General features: G+C 39.6%; 1 protein-coding gene across 2 annotated transcripts in view; it reads left to right on the forward strand.

Annotated features, from left to right (window-relative positions):
• MRTFB (myocardin related transcription factor B) overlaps positions 1 to 25854 on the forward strand; it is a 127103-nt gene that overhangs the window by 40549 nt on the left and 60700 nt on the right. The window contains exon 1 of one of the 2 annotated variants that reach the window (XM_079718451.1): positions 14686 to 14809. The exons of the other annotated variant lie outside the window; for it this stretch is intronic. Within the exon in view, the coding sequence (XP_079574577.1) occupies positions 14689 to 14809 (121 nt within the window). The 5' untranslated portion in view covers positions 14686 to 14688. Of the gene's footprint in view, positions 1 to 14685; positions 14810 to 25854 lie in introns of those variants that run through there. 2 annotated transcript variants of the gene reach the window in all.

Below are 25854 nucleotides of genomic sequence, written 5' to 3' on the forward strand. Positions count from 1 at the left end.
TTCTGTTGTTTTTGGATGGAATGTCCTATAAATATCAATTAAGTCTGTCTTGTTTAATGTATCATTTAAAGCTTGAGTTTCCTTATTTATTTTCATTTTGGATGATCTGTCCATTGGTGAAAGTGGGTGTTAAAGTCCCCTACTATGAGTGTGTTACTCTCGATTTCCCCTTTTATGGCTGTTAGTATTTGCCTTATGTATTGAGGTGCTCCTGTGTTGGGTGCATAAATATTTACAATTGTTACATCTTCTTCTTGGATCGATCCCTTGATCATTATGTAGTGTCCTTCTTTGTCTCTTCTAGTAGTCTTTATTTTAAAGTCTATTTTGTCTGATATGAGAATTGCTACTCCAGATTTCTTTTGATTTCCATTTGCATGGAATATCTTTTTCTATCCCCTCACTTTCAGTCTGTATGGGTCCCTAGGTCTGAAGTGGGTCTTTTGTAGACAGCATATGTATGGGCCTTGTTTTTGTATCCATTCAGCCAGTCTGTGTCTTTTGGTGGGAGCGTTTAATCCATTTACATTTAAGGTAATTATCAATATGTATGTTCCTATTCCCATTTTCTTAATTGTTTTGGGTTTGTTATTGTAGGTCTTTTCCTTCTGTTGTGTTTCTTGCCTAGAGAAGTTCCTTTAGCATTTGTTATAAAGCTGGTTTGGTGGTGCTGAATTCTCTTAGCTTTTCCTTCTCTGTGAAGGTTTTAATTTCTCCATCAAATCTGAATGAGATCCTTGCTGGGTAGAGTAATCTTGGTTGTAGTTTTTTCTCCTTCATCACTTTAAATATGTCCTGCCACTCCCTTCTGGCTTGCAGATTTTCTGCTGAAAGATCAGCTGTTAACCTTATGGATTCCCTTGTGTGTTATTTGTTGTTTTTCCCTTGCTGGTTTTTTTTGGTTTTTTTTTTTTGTTATACGTGGGCCTCTCACTGTTGTGGCCTCTCCCATTGCAGAGCACAGGCTCCGGACACGCAAGCTCAGCGGCCATGGCTCACGGGCCTAGCCGCTCCGTGGCATGTGGGATCTTCCCAGACCGGGGCACGAACCCGTGTCCCCTGCATCGGCAGGCGGACTCTCAACCACTGCGCCACCGGGGAAGCCCTCCCTTGCTGTTTTTAATATGTTTTCTTTGTATTTAATTTTTGATAGTTTGATTAATATGTGTCTTGGCATGTTTCTCCTTGGATTTATCCTGTATGGGACTCTCTGTGCTTCCTGAACTTGATTAACTATCTCCTTTCCCATATTAGGGAAGTTTTCAACTATAATCTCTTCAAATATTTTCTCAGTCCCTTTCTTTTTCTCGTCTTGTTCTGGGAGAAGTGCAATTAAAGTTACATCAGAACATCAGATGGCAAAAAAGTATGACAACACATTCTGTAGGTGTGGCTGTGGGGGAAATGTTTATTTACATCTCTAATTTTGAGTAAGGTCGAACATCTTTTCATATGCGTAAGGGCCATTTGAGAATCTTTTGTTGGAGAAGAGTGTGAATTATCTGTTCATTTCTCTGTCAGGTTTTTAAACTCTTTCATTTTTACAGAGTTATTTATGTATTAAGGAGATTAGCCCTTCCTCTTCAGTGTTTTTGTTCTGTTTTTAATGTGGCCAGAATTTATCAGTCTTTTCTTTTTATTGCATTTGGATACGGGGTCATAGAAAACTTTCCCGTATGTCCAAGGATCCCATCAGTATTTACTTACAGTCCTCATGGTTTGATTTTTTTTTATTTTAACATTTTCATCCCTGATCTACTTCAAGTTTATTTTTATCTAATCAGACTCTTTCTTCCTCCCCTATATGACACTTTTTTTTTTCTGTGTTTTCCTGGTTTGCCTTGGGTGTTTTTATTTTTTCCATATGAACTTAAGAATCACCTTGTCTAGCTCAATTAAAAAGCCTGTTGCTATTTTTATTGAAATTGCATTAAATGTGTAAATTAACTTAGAGACAACCAACATTTTAATAATGTGGTATTTTATCCTATTCATGAACAAGGATTATCTATGTGTTCAAGCCTACTTTTGTGTTTTTCAGGAGTTTTGTGCATTTCTTGTTAAGTTTACTCCTGAGTTTTTGTCTTTTTGCATTATTAATGGAGTTTTCTCTACTATTATGCTCTGTAATGGCTTGCTTGTGTATCTGAAGCCTGTTGATTTCTGTATGTGCTTGAATTTATCCTACTTGAAAGTTTGCCAGGTTTCTTGAATCTGTAACTTTATGTATTTCATCAAATTTGGGGAGTTTTCAGGCATTATATTTGCAGTTATGTTTTCTGCCTCATTCTCTCTCTGCCCTCCTGGAACGCCAGCTGCTCATAACCTTATGATATCATCCCAAGGGTCTCTAGGACTATATTCTTTGTTTTTTTAATCTTTTTTCTCTGAGGCACATAGTTTATTTTCATTCTTTCATTTGTACTGATATAATGGTTTATGGATTTGAATTTTTCTCTGCTCACTGCTTTAAATATTTGCCATAGATTCTGATTATACCCCCCAGAACTATCTTTTAAAAAAAAATTCTTTCATTTCAATTTGTATTTTTCCTCTTTTCTGTGAGTTAATAGAAGATATTATTAATTTCCAGGTAGACAAAACTTTTTAGTTTTTTATTTTATTAATAATTTTTAGTGTTATTACATTGACATCAGAGTGTTGTTTATAATATTTTTTGTTTTATGGAATTCACTGGAGTTTTCTTTGTGACCTAATATATGATTGTTTTTTGAATAGTCCGTGTTTTTTGAGAAGGTGTCTTCTCTGTCATCAGGGTGTGAAGTTCACTATATAGCAATAAGATCTCCTTATTGATTATGCTGTTTTGGCCTTGTATATCCTTACTTATTTTTTGTCTACTTCATCTGTCTTGTACTGAGCTTGGGAGATTAAAGTCTCCTGTTATTTGTGTGTTTTTATCTATGTCACATTGCATCTCCTGTCCTTTTTGTTTTATAACAGTAGTTATGTTGTTTTGTACATAGTCACAGCTGTTATAGCCTCATTGTTGAATCCGGCTTTTAGCATTAAAAGATGTCCTTTGTCATGTAAAATGTTTTTCACTTGAATTTTATGTTTTCTATGTTCAGGATCACTACCCCTTCACCGTCCTCATCTGTAACACACATCAGTCCACCCAAATCATGCAGGCCTATCAGTCACAATGCTCCAGGTCACACCACTAGCATGCACATGAGAAATAACGCAGTTATTACACATGGGACTTATTTTATTTTACTTACTTTAATAGGTTGTTGTTTTTTTGTTTTTGTCTTAAGATTCTTTAGAGCAATTCTGCTCAGTTGTTTTCAGGGTTCAGACACCCAGGAAAATAATCTTATACTGCATTAAAGTTTGTAAGTAGTAGAGACTGTTTCAAAATTATCATATCACATCAAGGAATTTGTCTGTTTCCACAAGTGCCATTGTCTTAAAAAAAACAAATTTATTGAAGTATAATTGACATACAGTATATTGCACATATTTAAAGTATTCAACTTGAGGAATTTTGATATCACCATAATCAAGAACATTTTCATCACCCTTAAAAATTTCTTCATGCCCCTTCATTCTTCTTTCCACCACTGTCTCCAAGCAACCACTGATTTGCTTTCTGTCACTATAGATTATAGTTTGCATTTTCTAGAATTTTTTATAAATGGAATCATGTGCTCTTTTTTTTGTCTGGCTTCATTCCTTCAGCCTAATTATTTTGAGATTTATCCATATTGTTGTTTATTATTCTTTTTTGATGATTAGTATTGTATGGATACACCAAAATTTATGTATTCATTTACCTATGTATGGATGGTTATTTGCAGTTTCTGGCTATTACAAATAAAGCTGCCAATAAAGTTCTATTGAAGAAACCATAGTTTCAAAAGCTAAGCATATACCTACTATATGACCAAGCCTTTATTCAAAAGAAAGGAGTATAATTATATACACAAAGATTTATACAAAAATGTTCATGACAGAATTATTCATAGTAGCTCAGAACTGAAAAGTACCCAAATGTCCATCAACAGGTGACTGGATAACCAAAATATGGTCTCTCCATACAATGAATTATTGCTCAGTAATAGAAAGGAACTAACTACTGATGTATGCAGCAACATGGATGACTCTCAGAATCATTATGCTTAGTGAAAGAACTCAAACACAAAAGATGACATACTGTATGATTTCATTTACTTGTAATTTTGGAAAAGGCAAACTATTCCGTAATGATAGAGAGTAGATCAGTGATTACCTGAAGCTGGGTGCAGCAGAACTATGTACTGCAAAGGGGCAAGAAGAAACTTTTGGGAATGATGAAAATGTTCTGTACCTCACATGGGACCATGGTTTCACAGGTGTGTACCTCCGTCAAAACTCACCAAATTATATACTTTAAATGGGTGTATCTCATTGTCTTTATGCCTCAGTAATCTTGATTTTTAAATGCCTATCAGATACAACCAAAAAAATATAACAGGTAGTTTTAGTTGTTAGTTTCCTGTAAGGAAGGTGCTTATCAACTAGCCTGGATTACTGAATGTAAGAATTTACTTAATTAAAGAGAAACATGACCATGAACCTGATTTAAACACTGGGATGGCTCTGAGAAAAGCTAGTAGTCTGCATCCATACTGCCTAGGTTACAAATCCATCTTCTACTCCTTAAAAGCTGTGTAGCTGGAAAGTTACTTAACCTCTCAGTACCCCAGTATAAAAAGGAGAGAGTAGTAGATAGAGTTATTGAGAAGAGTAAACTGAGTGGGTATATGTGAAGTGTTTAGCATCATGTATAAATAAAGCACTTCAGTACACAGTAAGTGACATATAAACGTTAGTACCAGCGTCGTCATCATCTTCATTATTATTCACAGAAGGCTGAGTCCTCCCATGACAGGTATCATGAGTGTTCAGATCTGACTCTTTGGGGCTGTTGAGAGACACCCTGAAAAGCTTCTGAAAGAGATTGATACTGGAGCTAGTTTTTGCTTAGGTACGGTTTCCATGGGCAGAAATAGAGAATTTCAGACAGAAGAAAAAACTTGAGCAAAGGTAAGGAAAACTCAGTGTATCAGGAGGTAAAAGAAGCTTGATTTAGCTGAAACATAGGGAACATGTTGGGGGTTAATAACGCTCCTCAGGAAAGTGGGAGACAAAGCATCAGTGGCTTTGAATGCCAAGATAAGAAGTGTGGGTGGAATTACATTGGTAAGGAGAGGCCTGGATGAATGTGGGTCGGTTGAGTGACATTCTTTTATTTACCCAGGCACCATTACTTGTGCAGGCGGTGTCCCAGGCACTGAGACTGTGAGGATGAGTGAGACAGCTTTGGTTTTAAGTGCATTGTCTGGAGCTGGACCTACCTGAGGTCTAGGCTAAGCCCGTTGCTTCCCTTTAAAACAAACAAACAAACATCTTTGTTTTTCCAGCAAAGCCTAACTTACAAAATTAGAGATGATTTTGTCCTGAGTAGAGCATATAATCTTAACATCAAGGGTATTTTAACTGCAGAAGGAAAACTCATTTAGCAATTGCTGTTTAGAAAGCAAGAAGCTCCTGAATCCAAAGTAGGGCACGTGTGTTTCTGTGTGCAGTGATGGGTGTTTAAGGTTGACAGTTGATGCCAGTGCAATCTCAGTGGGCACAAAGGATCCTTGCGGAGAAGGTTCATTCATTGATCACAATTTTGTAAGTAGGTGGGAGGGAACTACAGTCCTGTCTGGATTCCCCTCTGCAAGAAAAAAGATTGCTTTTTCCTCAAAGACAGGAGGTGGGATGGGAGTTGGAAGGTGGAGTGGAGTTTATGTCTGAAGACCTCAATATTCATAAATCTTAGGATCCCAAGTTACTTGCTGAGAAAGGTATAAGGGTGGTTATGTAGCGTGGCCTTGAGGAAAATGGAGATGCTTTGGAACAGTGGCTCAGGTAATTCAAAGTAGAGTCAATAAGAGATAAAGGAAACATTTTGGAGCAGGGGTGAGGGCATGACATGATTTTATGTTGAAATTGCATAGTCCTCTTGCCTCCTTAATTTCTCAAGCCATGCTCGGTGTTATCTCCACCTTTTGTCATGACTCCCAAGATGGCAAAATAGGATCCCCAGTCGGATTAGGTAAACAAAGGCAAATGCTTAATTCTCACCTCAGGAAAATGTTGTGGAAGGTGAGCAGCAGAGTAAATGGGTCCCCTCTCCCCATTTGAGTTATACGGTAAAGCAGTGGTTCACAAACTTAAGAACATACTGACCCTTTAAGAACAGTTAGGAGATGACTTAATGTTTATTAGTGTAATGTTGCGGAATTGGGTACAACTGTAAAAGAAGTATAAACTCCTAGCACTTAACAGCTACAAAATAAGAACACTTGTATGTTATTTACAAAAATCTACAAAGCTAGTGAAATTCAGATCCATGTTAATTTCCTGTGACACCTGCATTTCTGCATAAATGTGACTGTGGACACCTGACCGTGGTGCTCACTGCTCTCGCCCAGGCTCAAGCCTGTGCTGCCCCCTGCCACGGTGCCTTGCTTCTCCCACCCGCTTCTCTGTTAAGACCGCTTCAGGCTGCTATCACTTTGCCTTCTCTAGGCCTGAATATGTCATCACCACAAGGTCCAGCTCTCTTTACTTTGCATTCTTATATGGCAACACTTGATTCTTTTTTCAAGGTTAACAAAATGAAAACACGAAATTTTAAAATTTTCCACAAAGAACTCATCCAAGAAGACATCCTTGGATTCCTGAAAGTATGTCCTCGGGTTTGTTCTACCCAGTTCTCAGATCCCATGGCTGACTACTTGGCTGTGATTAGTCCCCTGGGGCAGTTTTTCTATTTCATTATTCCAGTTAAGTGAAAAAGTATCAGCAGGGTTCTCTGCGAGTATACAAATTTCAAATTTAATCTAATACATGAAATCTCAAGTAGTAGAAAGACACCAGAAGGTGTTAAGTGCCAAACCAAAAAATGATGAACTTTATCTGCACCCCGCTGCAGCCTCAGAGGGTGGGGTTGGAAAACAGAATGCGTGTGGTGTGGTGGTTAGTGTGGTGGTCTGCACTTATGTCTGTGTGTGTATGTCTTGCCGGAGAAACCGCAAGCCTAGCAGACAGGCAGCCATGGGGGAGACAGACAAAGGAGATCATTCCAGAAATGAGCCCCGACAGACTCCACCGTTGGGGAGTGCCAGTTGTGCCTGTCCTAGGAATTTCATATGCATTTTTTCCTGACTTTTATAATCACAGAAAACAGCTACTGCTGTTGTTATCGTTAATGCACTGCTGTAGACGAGGCAGCCATGGCACAAAGATGTTGCCACTTTTCCAAGACCTCATAGATCTCACAACCGAATTATGTTTAACCCTGAAGTTGTGTTCCTTCCACAAAACCATCCTGGCTCTAACCTTCATAAAATCCATCTGTGATTTTATATCCCCCTGAAATTAAATTACCAATTTTTCTTAAATACATGCCTCTGAAAATCACATGTCAATTTAGTAAACAGGAAAAAAAAAAAAACCCCCACAGGCTTTTGCTTTTGGTGAAAAGAATGTTGGAGTGAGAAAACCAGGATTAAGGATATGTGTTCACCAGCAGAGCGACTTGAAAACACATCATTTCGTAGCTGAGCTGCACTTTCTTTTTTAACAAAACAAATGTCGATACGTGTTTCCCTCAGAGCTGCTGAGGGTCAGAAAGATCCTCAAGATCCTGCTAAATTTACTTGTGATCTAAAAACCATTATCACAGATGGTGAACATTTGTTATATTCTCATTGAGGGTTTCCTACATACAGTTCATTCTTATTATCTTATTATTTTCTTCCTCAATAAAATAGGAAATACTGGCTTTCCCTCTTGTAAATTAAGCATTCTCAACAGGAATGAAAATTGGCTCTTGGGGTATAGGCAAAGAAATCTTTTTAATGTATAATGTACAGATATACATAGAGTACATAAATACATACAGTACATCTGTGATACTAAAATTTCATGGAAAGTGACTTAAAAAATTATATTAAAAAGGGTCAGGAGCTATGATGTAAAAAAGGTCGAGAAACACTATGGTAGTCAGTTTCCTTGTTACAGGCACTGACCTCAGCATCAAACTGGTCGTAACTGGATGATGTGCCTTCCAGTCTTCGCTAGGACTCGATCCTCTTAACTTGTCACTCCTCCCATTTGTGCTAAACCCTCAAAGCTGTAGTCATTTCATTCTCCCTTATAGTCCATAACTCAGAATTCAAGGAAGTCTGCTTTGAAGAAATATAATCTAAAGAAGGCTCTTGGTTGTAAATCTTCCAGCCAGTTGTCTGTATTTATACATTTATAAGTAACTCTCAGGCTTAGAAGTAGAGAAAGGATTTGGATGACTTTCTCAAAGCTGATAAAGTATATCCTCTCGTCTCTTGATTATCCGTACTAAAGATCTGGGGTGGTGGGAGAAGACAAAGGGCACCAGTAACTGAGATGCTGTCAGAATGCTGCGATTGAGTGGTGCCACTGTCACGTGAGGACCCGCCTGAGGAGGAGCTAGGAAACATGTCCTCTGCCTCCGCCACTGGTTGCCCCGCCCCAAAGGAAGTTCTCTCCCCTCAGTGTAAGCAGAGGTTAATCAGCAAAGTGTTAATGGTCCAAATTCAGTCCTGAAAAACCTTGCCAGGGTTGCCGTTCACATCTTCAGAGAGGATAAGGCAAACACAGGAGGGAAGTGCCTCCGTGCCGGTCATGGCTGCATTCTAGGATGAAAGATTATGATAAGCACAGATTACAAACGAAACTATCAGGCTGTTTGGCCCTGTTGTAGTGTTCAGTTATGCTACAATACTTAGTTGCTCAAATCATTGATATTCTTTCAAAATCTTATCTTAGAAGTGTTAGAAAAATGTATCCCTCCTCATGAAACAGTTGTTTCCATAATCTCTTTATATCTGCAGTATTATTCAATATCCATGTATTTAAACAGTGGTAAAAATGAAGGACTTTTAAGATATGCTGTCTGATTTCACAGATAGCCCTCTGTACTTGTCCTTGTTTACAAAAATTTTTTAAATTATCAGTATTATCAAATTGGACTTAATAATTATGAAATTAATGGAATTTACCATACCATTTAGTAATTGTCTAAAGATATATTTTATAGTGGCATTTGTAATGTTAAAAAGGAGAAAATTAAAGATCAAATAGGTATTTTACTGAAAATATGACACCCTTAGGAAAAAAATTTAGGTGTAACCTGGACTGAAATTTTTCTCCCTAAATGCATCCAATCTGACTGACTATGACTCCATAAATGTTGTAATACCGTGCTCAGACTGTGTGAAGGAAGCCCCAAAGTGCCGGCATTTTCTTCAGTGAATGGTACCTGAGGACCTGTTCCAAAGCACCCAGAGGTGGAAGGCAAAAAGAAAAGGGCACCTTCTTCAATCCCGAGGTCCAGAATGCTGCAGGAGAAGTACAAACAGTACTTAGTATTTAGCAGTCTCTTTGCATTCTGTTGCTAATTATTTTATTCATTACTTTTATTTTATTCATTACTTTTGAATATTTTTACGTCGGCGGAACATTGCCCAGCTGGTAACATCCTCAGGTTTTTCCTTGTTGAAGGACAGCATCATCACAATGATAGTCTTTCTTGTCAGCAGTTTTGTTAACGTATATTGACTCTGCCAGGTTTTTGTGTAGGTCCCTTGAGCCATGTTTGTTTCTGTTCTGATTCCCTGAGGCCTTTCTTGGATTGTTCCTCGTCTCCAAGCCATACAGTTTTTCTCACGCTTATTAAATATCTATGCTTGGGGTAGTGGGAAAATTGACTTGATTTATGGTACTCTCTTTCATACTAAAACAGCTCTTTTGAGTGTAGACACAAACACTGTGGAAGCATATTTATCATAGCCAAAGTGAATTTAATCACCTATCATTTGAAGTTAAATGCCACTCGTGACAATAGAGCCAAGTGCCCCTGAAGATGATGTAGCACATAAGGAACAAGGGCAGACCTACCGGAAAGCAGTTCACATGATAACTGTGGGCTTCTCCTACCAGGAGAGAAGGCAGGTCTCCTTCCTCCCTCCAGCCCTACTTCAATCCAAGAGACATTATGTGGGGCTGAGCAAGGCAGCTGCCCCATGGGAGTGGGGACAGCAGTCCAATACCACGCTTCAGAGCCAGTGGGTGAGCAGACATCTGCCTTGGGTTTGGCCACAGCAGTGACAGTAATGGGGTGAACGGGGTATCCATGAGTGAGGTGGCAGAGACCATGGGACAAGATTCTCACTATAGGAGGAGGAGTTTACAAATATAGAAAAGAAAGAAACTGAGAATGACTCTGTGGGGTTGGACTGGAATTGGAGGCATTGGGGTGAATGCATGGTTTTCAATATACATAAATACAGATGTACATACTTAAATATAGGTCTGTATTTACATCTGTTAATAGTGAGAGATGTAAATATGTTTGTGTTTACACACACAGAGACATAAACTCACACATATTTCCTACCTCTGACTACAGAAAGGGCCTGGGAACAGTGACACCCAAATAGCATTGAGCACACCTAGCTTGGTTTCTCAACAGAACAGGAAAAGTAAAAGGTGAGCCTGGAACATCTTATGCCAAAAAGTAAGAAAGTGCTCAAAGTGCTCAGAACAATAAGACGCTGAAGCCAGCTCAAAGGCATTCCCACTGGCCAAATCTGGAATTATTTGAATTATTTTTGAGCATCAAAATAAATAATGATAGGAACATGTTATAACCCATTGAAAGAAGTAGGAGTCGCTGAGTCCATGCTGATATAAATAGATAACATAAACGAATAAAGAGAATTTTTTCTTACAGTAGGATGTGCCACTAATAAATGTAGAAGGAATGATAGAATTTTCAAAATCATCATTTGGAGTCATTCTAGTAATAAATAACTCAGCCCCATGAAATAATTAATTACAAGGAGAAAAATTAACTTTGCAGTGAAGAAACCTGGTCAATACCATTTTAATAAATTAAAATAAACATCATCAGCTATGAGACAAATTGAATTTGTGCACCACCTGATGGGATGCAAAGAACACATTACATTGCTTCTGTGGTATTCCTGCCAAAAATATTCCTGCCACGACTGGTATGTAATCATGAAGACACATCAAACAAACTCAAACTGAGAGTAATTCTACCGAGTAACCAGCCTCTAATCTTCAAAAGTCAAGGAAAGAAATATCAAGAAAGACTGAGGAACTAACTGTTCAAGATGGAAGAAAACTAAAGAGACTTGAAAACTCAGTGCCATATGTGATTCTGGTTTGGGTCCTTCTGCTATAAAGGATGTTGTCGGGACAACTGGTAGAACTTGAATGGAGTCTGTGGATTAGGTGGCAGTGATATATCAGTGTTAATTTCATGATATTGATGGTCATATTGCGGTTATGTGGGAGAATAGCCTTGTTTGTAGGAACTATAAACCAGAGCACTTAGGGTAAAGAGGTATCGTGTCAGAGCCTTCTCGCAGATGGTTCAGGGGAAAAAGGCTTTTTGAATTTGAAATTATTTCAGAATTTTTAAAGTAGCAAAATAAATGTTCTTTTAGGCATATTCACCACTAGAGAAATTATTATTCCCTTTCAGAACTACAAAGGCAACACTTTTAACATAAATCTACAGCCAGAAAATGTTTCCTTATTGAGATCTTTTATATTTATCAGAAACAAAAATAATAAGACTACAGAGGATCCTTAAAAGAGAATTGTATTACTTTTTAACATACTAAACACACACACACATACACAAGGCCAATAAATAATTTTTTTTTTTTTTGCGGTACGCGGGCCTCTCACTGTTGTGGCCTCTCCCGTTGCGGAGCACAGGCTCCGGACGCGCAGGCTCAGCGGCCATGGCTCACGGGCCCAGCCGCTCCATGGCATGTGGGACCCTCCCAGACCGGGGCACGAACCCATATCCCCTGCATCGGCAGGCAGACTCTCAACCACTGCGCCACCAGGGAAGCCCCAATAAAGAATTTTTAAATGGGTGGTGTAGCTCTGTATCTACTTAGGTTTCTAAACGTGTGGCCAAAAAATTGGGTACAATTTTATAAACAACATCCTGAAAAGGAGAATGTTGGGGTTTATTGTTTTTGTTGTTCTTTTTGCAAAGCAATTAAAAATGTAGGCTCTGGAAACAAGCTGCCTGTTTGGAATCCTGGCCACCACTTCTGAGATATTTGATCTCTGACAAAATATTTGATTTTCCTGTGCCTCAGTTTTCTCATCTGTAAATTAGGATAACAACACTGAACTCACAGGTCTGTCAACAGAATAAATGAGATAATATATGAAGAGCACTTAGATGGTGTTGTGCACTACAACTTTGTTTAGAGCACTGAACAAAGTTGGCTGCTGTTGTTATTATTTCAGGAAAAGTTAAATTGCTTTCATAAAAGCACTCTAGTATGATTATGTTGCCTTCTTTCTCCCTCACCAGGAGTAGAATTACCTGAAGGCAATGAAAGTAATGGTCTCTGCTCTTAAACCTGTCCCAAGATCAGACTAAAGCGTGGAAATGGAGCGTGTTTTAGAAGACAGCAGGCATTGCAATGCCATAGAAAAAATACGTGGGCTTTGGAGAACTAAGATGTTGGTTGAATTCCAGATCTGCTGCTTACAAGCTCTGTGACTTTGGTCTTGGTCTGTAAAATGTCTAGAATGTACAAATAATCATAGTGATCACAAAGGGCTATTAGGGGTTAAATGAGATAAACTTCACAAAACTTTCTGCAGACCGACCCAAAGAATGTCCGCAGAAAATGATGGGGTTTTTTCTTACTCCTTTAAAGGTGTAGGAACAGTTAATTTAGAAGAATGGAGGCCTTAGGATCAGAAATAGTAGCAGAGCATTTGAGGGCATTTTTTGAGAAGTGTGTTAAGGTCGTCGCAGTGTGTTCCTGCAGGGGTTTAGACTACCAACGATGGACTTAAGTTGCCTCAGAAGGAATTTCAGTTGACAAGAAGCATGTCATGTGTTGTGTAATCCCATTCTTGAGAGACGCTGGAGGAGGAGGATAGATAACTATCTTTCTAGAACAGCACAGATTTAGTGCACACCAGCCTTGGAACCAGGGACAAAGGAAAGAATCTTCATCCAGTCCCCATCTCTGTTATATGTTGAAGAGAATATTGATTTTTCTGGCTGGAAAAATATAAACCTTTCTTTATCCCGCAAAAGGATCATGTCACATGCACATTCAAAGTGTATGTGTGTATTTTCTTTTAAAGAGAAAATGTGCTTCCTTTAAAGAACACGTAGCTGTTCATCTAAAAATTAGTGACTCTTGGTCACTGACCTAGGACTTCTTTAGAACTCTGGGTATTATCAGAAGAAGAGCTCTGAGTATTATCTTCTGCTTTCATTCATTCACTTAGTCATGCAACAGGTATTTGTTGAGAACTCCCTAATATTCCAGGCACTCTGTTAGATGTTGATTATTTAAAAAGTGAACAAAGCAAAAGCAGATGTCTCATGGAGGGAGGATTCAGTCTCCTGCTCTTACAACCTCTGATGGGTTTTATGGGACCTCTTTGCAAAGGAGCATACTTCAAACCATGAAAATCAGATTCTTTTGGCTACAGCTGTAGACAGACAGATGTTTGGTGTGTATGAAAGCAGGCATTTCCACTTTGCCTGGAGTTGCCTTACCTGCAGATTTCCTTCAGGCAGCGTCCCTGTGCCTAGTGGGCAGCCAGTGACCTGGGGAAGCGGTGCCCGTTGATAGCTCACGTGAAATTAAACTTGGCTGCTTGCTGGTGGAACCTGTTATGAACTAGAAGCTCTCAGTATCTGCCTTTAATACAGGGGAGGAGATTTTCTTCCTTAGCACAATCATGGCGATGTTAACTCTCTCGGCCGACTAGTGGCACAAAAGAAAACTGCCGCCCGGGTCTGCATTGGCGAAGGCTGAAAGCTGTAGTTACGGGCATTCCCTGTGACAGAGAGAACCGGCTGTGCCTGGGAGAGCCGGGAACGGCAAAAAGCACACCACGAAAGCAGTGTGGTGGTGACATGCTTCTGTTTTTATCCAGATATGCTAGTAACATGTTTATTCAGTGTGGTGCCTCTGCTGAGATAAGACCCTCTTCCTTCGGGTGCTTTAGACCGCCGTTTGTTTAGCTGGAGAACTTAATGAGTAATGGATGTGCTTGGCTGGCTGATAGAAAGTATTTCCACAGCCTGTGGCTGTGTTTATAGAAAGCCGGAGAGAGACCACAGGCAGCAATTTGTCTTCTTAGGTATCAGCAAAGTCTTGTCTTTTAACAACTAGAGGATTTATTTTTAACTGCTTGAGTCAGTGTTTGTCAGATGACGCGGACCATCAAACTGCAGATTGAAGTCCCCAGTGCGGGGGAAGCTGGGCTGGCTGGGAAAAGGGGTGGGATTTCAGCATCATCGTGCTTCCGTGCCTCTGCCTCCCAACGTGGGAGAGAGTTTCGGGCTTCCAGCAGCAGGAGTCGATTTGCAGGTCCAGCTGGCAACTAAAGGATAACGGCTCCCTCAGCTGCTTAAAGGCATAATTGCCCAGTGATCGGGGTATTGTGAGGAGCCACCCAGGACCCAGGGACCAGAGGATTCCGAGCGCTGGCCTCTGCTGTTTGGCAGATTGAGCTTTTCTCTTGCTTGATGCTGTCTGTCTCCAGAAGCCTCTCACCATGATCGATAGCTCCAAGAAGCAGCAACAGGGCTTCCCGGAGATTTTAGCTGCTGGCGATTTCGAGCCACTAAAAGAAAAGGAATGCCTTGAAGGGAGCAACCAGAAAAGTCTCAAGGAAGGTCAGTCTGTCTGTGGACAGGGGCAGAGCTGCCAAATTCATACTCTCGTCAGCCAGGCTGAGCGTGTGTCTGCTTCCCATGCCGTGTGCCTGCTCTCCGTCCACTCCCGTACCTTACGCGCTCTAAGTTCTTTGAAATGAAAGCTTAATGCTGTTCTTGGTAGCTCTTTCTGAAGATTCATTAACTGATAGGACTCCAGGGAGGTAGCAGTAATTGATAGAGTAAGGGGACTTACGAAGCCAGTCCTCATTTCGGTGAAATCCTGCCAGGTTCGTTTTGTCGATTTTCTCATGTCCTCTAATTTTTTTGCTTCCCCCCACCTCACTTTAGGAGAGGCCATTTCCTTTTCAGTGTTATGCAGAACCCTGCTTCTTGTACATTGACGAACACGTAGTTCCAGGGAAATGATTTCTTTTTCCAATTAACATGTTTATGCGTTTTATTGTTTAAAAGCAGGAAGGTAGCTAGCTCTTTCTTAATTGTATCTTTAAATGATTGGTTCAATTGGTTATAATGCACATTGCACCATCACTTTGTTTTGTTTTTTAGGCACATTGCGTAGGTTTGTGGTTTTTTAACAAAGCAAAGAGTAAGCTTAAGAATGCTGTCAGTGATTGTTAGTGGCCACCATGCAGGTACCTCCCTGACTGATTTAAGAAAATGTCCAAAGTTCTGGGCACTGCTGTCCTGTGTCCTGGTACACTGAAGTGTGGCAAGACCAGTGCCCAGTGTGCTTTACTACAGCAGCTGGAGACCAGGGACCACGGAGTAAGAAATGCAGAATCTTCAGAGAATAAGTTTTTTCTGAATTTGAGATATGAAAGTCACCCCTCTCGATGGTTGTTTAATTTGAAATTTGATTTTCTAGTGTTCTTTGGGGGGAAAACACCCCCACAATAACCATCAGCTGCCCCCTCACCTCTCCACTGGCTCTTCCTCATCTTCTGGAGACCCAGACAGTAAATATAGTTATCTGCCCAAGCAGCAGTTTGAGCTTCTTCCAAAATGATATTCCTTCTTTTCTTTTTCATACATTTAGAAAAGGAGAATGTGGTGACGGATTGTTGCATATTTGAACAATAAGAAGGAACGATAGTTGTTTTCTTATTGGAGATGAACTTCTTTTGGGTACTGGTTGAAAAAACCACGTAGATGGAAACAAAGGACACACAATGAAGTATCAATAGCTGCTGCCAGGAACCAGACGGCGGGGTTGCCCCCGCTCGTGCACTGCAGATCTTCTTGTAGACTCCAGTAAAATCAACACCGGTAGAGCTTCTAGGGCACGTTCTAGAGACTCACTGAGGAGAACTTAATTTTTTTTAATCATTAACTTAAAAAGGGGATTATCTGTGTATCATTGAAGTCAAGTTCTAGTGTTAAGCTCCTATTAACATCATAAATTTTAAACAATTTTTACGCTACTTGAAAAACTGGGAAAAGTGGAGGAAAATGCAATTGGAGAAATAAAAAGATGTTACAGCAACAGTATGATAAGGCGTGTAGAGAGCAAGAATTAAAAATATAAAAACAGGGTAGGAGAATTATCAACAGGAACAGCAAAACTGCCTTGAGATGATTACATAATGTATCGATTCTTTCCCTAACAGTTGTGACCATGCTTTGAATTTATACATGTGCTGTAGTATAATGTCACAGAGCAAGAGCATGGACTCTGAAGTGAGATATACTTGGGATCAAATCCCATTTTCTAGCTTTGTGACCCTAGACAAGTTCACTGCTCTGAGCCTTAATTTCCTCCTTTGTACAATGAAGATAAACAATACCTACTTCATAGTGTCTTTATGAGATACCAAGTTTCATGCCAGTTTGCCATCCCTCTTCTTATTTTTTCAACCCTTTGTTACTTTTTCCATTTAAAATTTAATTTTTAAAATCTTGTGTATATTGACAAAGTAGAGAAGTATTTATATATCTTACTGTCATGTAAATTCATCAGTATAAAGAGGTGTACAGGGAGAGAACTTTGATATTTTTAAACACTCCACAGAAATGACTGGATGATAAAATTCATCTACCTCACCACAGTTGCACTGAACTAAGCTTCGCTTTCTATCTCAACAGACTGTATTTCTACTTATTTTTTGCTAGCGATAGGGCTGGGGCGGGGGGGAAGATTTCAAAGGTGATCTGTTACCTCAAAGGTAGTGACACCGAAAGAGGATTAGATCTGAGTTTAATTAGAACAGAAAAAAATAGGAGAAATTTTGCAGAAAGCTACTTTTTTTCCTTGGTGTCCTCTGAAAATGACTACGTTCCTTTGCAGGGTTGAACTCCTGGAATTCTGTGTGTCACAGGCACTGCCTGCAGATGAGCACCAGCAGTGACCTTATCAGACTCGGGACAGGCCACTGCTGAGCTTCTTCTGCTGCTAGGTCCTGGGTCATATGTCAGTTTTATTAATCTGTGAAAGCTTATTGATACGGCAGCAATGTTCAAACACTAAAATGCCCCAGAGTCTAATTAGATCCTATGCTATCTTGTCAAAAGACAAATTTCTGACTATTTAGTCATGTCTATGGTTTATGCCTCATGTTAAGGGATACTAATTTAAAATACTATCTTTCACATGAAGAATATTTGGTGTTCCACTCATTTGTGGCAGTGTCTGAATCAAAAGTTTTCAGGTCATGAAGGAAGGATAGATTTTGGTCCATTCCATTCTAACCGTAGTGACACAGCCGGGTCTCTGGCGTTTGTGATGGCATCTGCTGCGAGGGGTGGGAGGTCTCCTCTGCTTCTCAAGTAGTTGCTGTAGTTCTTGCTTATTTGGGGACATTTTACAATGCCTGTTATTATTGACAGTGCTAATTAGCTGAAATTATTATTAGGGGGAAAAACAGATTTTGTAAGCAGATAATCATAGGTTTCAAAATTTATGTGACAGCTTAACAAGAAAATTTAGTAATACCTGTTGAAAATTTAAGGGAAAAATGCTCCAAGTGTCAACCACCTGTGAATAGTTGTCACCACATACCAGAGAATTCTTTGGATAATAAAGCATATCTCCTCACAGTTTTGTTAATGCTTATATAAACTTTTTGATAAATACCAACCCACATATATAGTTGGAGAATTTAATTATTTTCTGCTTCAGGTGAGAAATAATAAATGTCATGAATTCTGATCAACTTCAAAATAGGACATTTTCCTTAGACTAGTTTCTTTTGTCAAAGCAGCAGTAGGGAATCTCACCTTTTGACTTATCCACAAAAGGTTTAGAACATTTTTAATAGCGCTCATCACAGATGAGATTTAAATTTAATTTCTGGTTCTAACAACTAAAGGATATTACACATCACTGACTTGACAACTTAACAAATTAATAATCATGAAACTTGAGGGAAAAATCAAATAAATTGAGATGTTTAATTCAGATAAGTGGTTTAATATGAAGCGTTATTGAGATAATGAATCATAATGCCAGTGCTACCAGCTAGTTATATCCCATATTTATCAAAGACAAAATGGTAGCAAATCAATGTAAAGAGGAAAAATTGATGTTCAATATACGGAGCTCTCTAATGGTGAAAATGAAACACCAGAGAAAGAAAACTGGCTTGTGTATTAATTACTTTGACTAAATTACCTGCTCTGACAGACAGCCCCCAAACTCAGTGTTTTAACCAATCAAAGCGCGTTTCTTGCTCAAAACATAGTCCCAGGTGGGTTGGGCAGCTATCCTAGTCAGCCGTCCTCTAAGAAATGACTCGGGGATCTGGGCTCCTTTTATTGTGTGGCTCAGCTGTGGCTGGTGGGGAAAAGAGCTACTGCTTTGGGGAGCCACATTCCCAATTCTGTCATAGACTGGCTAGTAACAGTTGCGACAAAGCATGTGGAAGTTTGTGGCAGACTGCATCACAGACAGCGGCGTGGATTAATGGGGTGCGCTGGGACATGGCTATAGGAGATGTGTGTGGGAAAAATGCACATTTGTCTGAGACGTTCTGAGCAGTTCAACCTAGGGAAAATAGACTAAATAAATACCTTTATTAAAGCACCAAAACTTTTCTAAGTGACAAATTATCTCATACATACTCTACCTGCACTGTCCATTAGCCTCATATGGCTGTTCAGATTTACATTTAAAATCATTAAAAATGAAGTAAAAATTTTAAAAATTTACCTCCTCAGCCACATTCTCCACATTTCAGTTACTCAGACGCCACACCTGGTTAGTGGCTTCTGTATAGAACCATGCAGATTATAAAACATTTCCATCACTGCTGGACGTTCTCTTGGAAAGCTGCTCACCCCAGCTTTGCAGGTCCAGAGTTTCTTAAAACCCAATCCCTGTGCCATTTCCTAAAGAAAGTCACCTGATCCTATCAGCCAAAAATAATTTCTTCTCTATCATATACTCCCAGTAACTTGCTCTGCATCTTTTTATGGCATGTCACCTTTTGCTACTGTGGTATGTGTCTGTACTATCTTCACTATTAGATCATAATATTTCTTGGAGATACTGTCATTGTTTGGATGATTTTTATACCTCACTCCCAGTGTCCTGCATCTCAAAGACACATTACTATTATGCAATAAGTATTTGAAGAATATTATACCCCTCTCTGCCTTCTTAAACAATATAGTTTGAACTGTTACCTTCAGATATTATTTAAAATTCAATTATAAATTAATGGCTAACCCAAAACGTAATGCATTGGTGCCTTAAGTCATTGTTGAGGTGTATAAAACCATTTGCCCATGCACAGAATGATCCCTAGATCATTACTAGATTACTAGAATCATTGTTTATTATTTGATTTTTGTCATCTGCCACGTTAGGCTGCTTTTCCCTTTTCCGACCTGCTGCTTCTAATCTTCCAAGTAAGCAACAAATAAACAAAATGTAATAGTGGAATCCTGATTCTGTTGTTGATTCAACTAAAATTTATTGAGTCATACTGGGAGAAGCAGACAAATAAGCAGTTAAAATAGAGAATGCTACCGAGCCTTCTTCTATAAGTAAAGCACGTGAACTTTGCAGCATCTATTTTTATTTCTTTGGGAATTTCTTCTTTCTTTGTTTTCTGCCAGTGGTCTACATAAGTAAAAGTGTTGTACAAGTGAGGTATTGCTAAATTAATGGTTTTTTTAAAAATAAATTTGAAGTGTAAGATACGGTCCTTAAAATAAATTCAAATAACATACAGGTATGAAGGAAAAAGTAGAAGATTCTTTTTCCCAGATGTAATTCAGTGTCTTTTAAAAATGGGTATATGCTGCCTTTGAGATGAAATTGTATAATTTAACTTTTTATTGGAAATCATTTTATTTGGCAGAAATTTGAGTGCTTCTCCACAGCATCATTCTAGAGGTTGTAAACCTCTATAAGCAATGGCATTCAAGGAGCTCACAGCCTGCAAAGTGGGAAACTGAATGATAATATAGAAGTTAAAATACACACACACACAAAAGAGATAGCAGAAGAAACCTCTATGTGCTTTGGTCCAAATGAGTGAGGATCACAGACTGAGCGCCAGGTGTCTCTCTTGTGCTTCAGACCTGCACGGTCATCTACATCCCTGCCGGCTCCAGTAGGCCCCTTACTTCTTCCCATGAAACACATTCCTCCAGGGTTTCCTGTGTCTCGGTCAGTGGCACCTCCGTCCCCCCATTAGCTCACGGCAGGAACCCAAAATGGGAGTGATCCCTGACACCTTCCTTGACCTTCTCCTCATAGCCTGTCACCAAATCTGGTTATCGAATCTGTCAATTCTACTTCAAAAATATTTCATTTCTCAACAGCACTGTTTCACCACAGCCCCACCCTTATCCAGGTCCCCTTCCTCAAATAGAATCTCAACAGGAATCTACTCAAGCAGAGATAGAGCTGCCCAGCTGATCTCCGCCTACACTCTGGCCGCCTTCAGCAAGTGAGGCCCTGCCTCTGTGCTACTTCTCTCTCCCTCCGCAGCTGTTCTCTCCCAGAACGCCTCTCCCTGCCCACCCATCCCCACCCCATTGGCCCGAACAACTGCAGCTCATCCTTTGATCTGCATCATCATGCACAGTTGCTCTGACATTAGGATTGCACACAAGTTGTGTCACAAGTTCTCTGTTCTCCTTATGTTTTTGTGGGCAAATTGGCACATGTGTGTGTAGGTATACATAAATAACATTGAACAACGTGGGAGTTAAGGGCGCTGGCCTCTCACCCCCCTGCCATGCGCAGTCAGAAATCTGAGTACTGCTCTCCCTGCCTCAGAAACAAAGGAATTGACAAATGACTCAACCAAGGGCAGGAAACCAAAACAGTTTGGGTAGAATCAGGACTCAGACCCTAATTCTTTTGACTCCACATATCGTGATCTCTAATCAAACACAAACTTTTCCCCCGCTTAGTTAAAAATGTGTAAAATGAAAATACAGGTACTGTATTTATTGAAAAAAAAGTCCACATGTAAGTGGACCTGTGCATTTCAAAGCTGCGTTGTTCAAGAGTCAACTCTGTGTGTGTGTGTGTGTGTGTGTGTGTGTGTGTGTGTGTGTGTGTGTGTCCCATTCCTGAATCCACAAAATGGGAAGAAAAACCAAGATATTGAGCCAGGATCAAATGACCTCAAGAGAGTAGCATGTGCTTACTATTCTGGGAAAAACTGGAGGTAAATAATATTCCACTATTTTCCTGTTTCATTGTTAATTGTCTTTTTATTCAGAGAAGCTGCCTTAGGAATTTACGCTAAGGCATTTCAGAATCTTTTAAACGACGTACATTTTCCCAATTTAGAGGGATTAGGAAAGAGCTTTAAGCTGTCAGCACAACGCACATATATGGAATCTAAAAAAAATGGTACTGATGAACCTAGTGGCAGGGCAGGAATAAAGACACAGATGTAGAGAACAGACTTGAGGACACAGTGGGGAAGGGTAAGCTGGGATGAAGTGAAAGAGTGGCATGGACATATATACACTACCAAATGTAAAACTGATAGCTAGTGGGAAGCAGCTGCATAGCACAGGGAGATCAGCTCGGTGCTTTGTGACCACCTAGAGGGGTGGGATAGGGAGGGTGGGAGGGAGACACAAGAGGGAGGGGATATGGGGATATACGTATGCATATAGCTGATTCACTTTGTTGTACAACAGAAACTAACACAACACTGTAAAGCAATTATACTCCAATAAAGATTTAAAAAAAAAAAGCTGTCAGCACCTCTGCCTATGGCTGCACACTGAAATTCTAATGCAGCAGTGAAACGTAGACTTTTTGATTACCCCCCAAATAAGAAAAATAAACATTATCTTCTTTTGGAAACATGGAGGGTTAAGAAATCTAGACATTCAGGTATAGAACCAGCATGGTCCTACAGATTAAAAATTAATTGTCTGAAAAAACAAATCAAGTTTTTTAAAAATCTCTTTACATTGCTGGTGATCAGGCAATTAAGTGGATGATTTTACTTTTGCAGTGCCTATTATTTGTGTTATACTTCCATTTATTCCACTGTGTAATTTATTTCCACTGCTTTTTAACCAAGTGAGATTTTTTTAGATGCACATAGGTATGTATAATATCTTTCTGTATGTCTGCCACAGGCTAACGTTGTCCCTGCCATTCTGTACCAGGTCCCCTGGCTTGACATCACGTTGTCATACCATGAGAAGCATACTTAATTCATTCCAACTTTTGACAAAAAGGAGAGGGGAATTTGTGTGAAGGTATGATCAGTTTAAAGAAACATGCCCCATTTTTAGCAGCCTGTTTCCATGGAAACAGAAGCAGCAGCCAACCACAGAGTTATCAAAGTACCTGTAAATTTCCAAGGGCTGAGTGTTGAAAACATTGTCTTCCTGACCTCATGGTGCAGATTAATGCAGGAAACCTGCAGTGCATTAGCCTGAACTGCTAGCATTTTTAGTTTTTACTTCATTTTTGCTCTTTAATTCGTAATAGAGGGTAAATGCTGCATTCTTGACTGTGACCTCCCTACCACCAAGGGACAGTGGTTTAGAATTCCAGTTTGTTATCACCTGCGTCTTCCTCCACACCCCTCACCCCAGTGGACTTCAAAGGATGCAGTAGACTTTCTGATATTGGATGAAAGGCAGTATTTCCTGGGTAGTCTAAGGCCTAACCTTCAAACACTGATTTGCGCAGTTTTTTAAAAATTAACTTAATGTTGTCTCTCCTTTTCCTAAGTGGAAAATAATCATAATATAAAAATTCCTGATCAGAATGCTCTTTGTGCTCGGTAGTATCAGAGGTTTAGATTTATGTGCATACTGTGTTAACTCTGCTTTTGCTTCAGACAGGAGTGTTGACGGGAGTTTGCTTAATCAGTGCAGATAGCATGGCTCTTATAGGACAAACCGCCATTTTATCTTTGGCCTCTTTGCATTTCATTATTTTAAACTACTTGAAGAAGAACCTTATTTTATAATTGGCAAATTAGACCCCTGAAAATACAACCAAAAGTCTGTAATCTTCGGTTGCTACTTTTTATCATCTATGAGAGTGCTTAAGTGCTTATACGCTTCTCTAATGCAGCCTAAATTTCACATTAACTGTAAATGGAGATGAAAAGAAATTACTGTCTACCAGTTTTTCATGCTCTTCTTTACTCTGTTGCCCTTAGTGTTCCCTTTTTCAGTCTTCTTTTACCCTTCAAAACAATATAATTAGATTTTGTCTTCTGTTCTACCACCAACATCAATTCAGAAATACCTGAAGCCTCAAATTCATACAACTAAGCAAGACAAGTGTTGGTTCTGTCCCATGATAATCACTTGCCCGTACAAAATCCTCTTGGTGATTTATTCTTAAATTTGGCTAGAATTCTTTTTCCTTAGAAAATAGTAACTCAGTTATATACTTGTAAGTATACCGTGCAAAATTAAGTAAAACATGTTTATTAAAACTTCTATATGGTGAGCATTGTAGAAGGTGCTAGAATATAAGGATGAGATCTAGAAGGGGAATTAGAGGCCCCCCAAGAAACCAACAAAACCTAGAGTTTGGTGTGACAAGGAATATGATATAATAAATAGCTGTTATTGTAGTTATCAAATCCTTAAAAGATGAAGTCACCGTTGGTGGTTAATGGAATTATGATGGTGAGGGGGGCTAGCTAGCGATGGGTGGGAAATAAGAAATTGGACTATTGAGTAATTAGTTTCTTAAAGTCAGTTGCTCTGCCAACTGTTCCATTTTTTCTATTGAGGTAAAATTCACACAACATAAAATTAACCATTTTAAGTGAACGATTCAGGGGCATTTAATGTATTCACAGTGTTGTGCAAGTACACCTCTACCTAGTTCCAAGACATTTTCATCAGCCCAAGAAAAAACCCTGTAGCCATTAAGCAGTGACTTCCCCCCAGTTCCAGGTAGCCACCAATCTGAGCTCTGTCTCTGTGTATTTACCAATTCTGGATGTTTCACATCTATGGAATCATATATATGACGTTTTGCCATCTGGCTTCTTTCACTTAGCGTAATGTTTTTCAAGTTTGTCCATGTTGTGGCTTATATAGTACTTGATTTCTTTTTATGGCTGAATAATATTCCACTGTATGGATGGACCAGGATTTGTTTATTCATCTCTTGATGACATTTGGACTGTTCCACCTTTTGGCTGTTGTGAATAGTGCTGCTGTGAACATGGGTGTACATGTGTGTGTTTGAGTACCTGTTTTAACTTCTTTTCAGTTCACCTAGAAGTGGAATTGCTGGGCTGCAACTGTTCCTAACTAAAATTTTATATAATGAGCTTGAGAAAGAACTGCCAAATGTTCTAATTTTGTATCTTCTGGTCTTTTTCTCTGATGAAATGATATCGTTCACAGCCAGTGAGTGACTCGCCGTTTCCTAACTGACTTCTCTCCCCCAAGCTGTTGCCATTATTAGTTGGAGCATGTCAAGACAAAATAACCATGTTTCTCTTTTCAACTTGTTCTTCACAGTCTGCAATGATTATTTCAAACTCCTTCACTAGCCTCAAAACTGACGTTTCCTTCATTCATCTCACTTTGAAAAGATGACCTTTCTTCCTCCTTCTCTGAGAAAATAAAAGCCATCATCTGGGAACTCTCTGGACGTCCCAGACCACATCTATAAACCTATCTGCAGCTGTATCCAATCCTCATTGCCTTCCTGTCATGATAGAGGAAGTGTCTCTTAACAAGGTTGTTCTTGTTTGCTCTGAATCCCCTCCCCTTCAAGGGATCTGCTACCTCTTATCTCTCCTTTATTCTCATTCATATTCATTCATTCCCATTCTCTCCCTTCTCTCCCCTCCCCTTTTCTCTCTCGCTCTTCATCGCTTGTAAACCTGTTCAAGTAATTTCCAACCTGAAGTTCCACACCCCTCAAGCTTTCACCTCTCTCCTACCTTCCTGGGCAACATCTTTTTTTTTTTTTGCGGTACGCGGGCCTTTCACTGTTGTGGTCTCTTCCGTTGCAGAGCGCAGGCTCAGCGGCCATGGCTCACGGGCCCAGCCGCTCCGCGGCATGTGGGATCTCCCCGGACCAGGGCACGAACCCGTGTCCTCTGCATCGGCAGGTGGACTCTGAACCACTGCGCCACCAGGGAAGCCCCCTGGGCAACATCTTGAAAGCATTGTTTCCATTACTGTCATTCTTACTCTTACCCCTCCCTAACCTCTTCCAGCCTGATTTCCATCCATCACTCCAAAAAGCAGCTCCTTCATGTATTACAACAGCAGCATTGGACCCAGTTGGTTGTGACCCCTTTCTAGAAACACTTTTATACACACTCTCCAGGCTCCTCCTTCTCCTTAGGCAGCTTCCTCTCACTTCCTTTTTTGGACCTTCATCCCCTATCTGACCTATAAAAATGGGCTTTTAATTGTTGGATTTCCTAGGAACTTGGTCCTGTGCTTCTTCTTGCCTCCTCTTTCTATATTCTCTACCTTGGCAAACTCCCATAGCTTCAAATACTACATAAGTGACAACTTCCAAATTTTAGCCTCCTGCCAAGAGCTACCTTCTGAAATCTGGACCCATAGAGCCAGTTGTCGCTTTGACATCTCAGCTTCTAATTCAGACATGTCCAAGACTG

This window comes from Hyperoodon ampullatus (genome assembly GCF_949752795.1).
Source record: "Hyperoodon ampullatus genome assembly, chromosome: 14".
Classification (NCBI taxonomy): Eukaryota; Metazoa; Chordata; class Mammalia; order Artiodactyla; family Ziphiidae; genus Hyperoodon; species Hyperoodon ampullatus.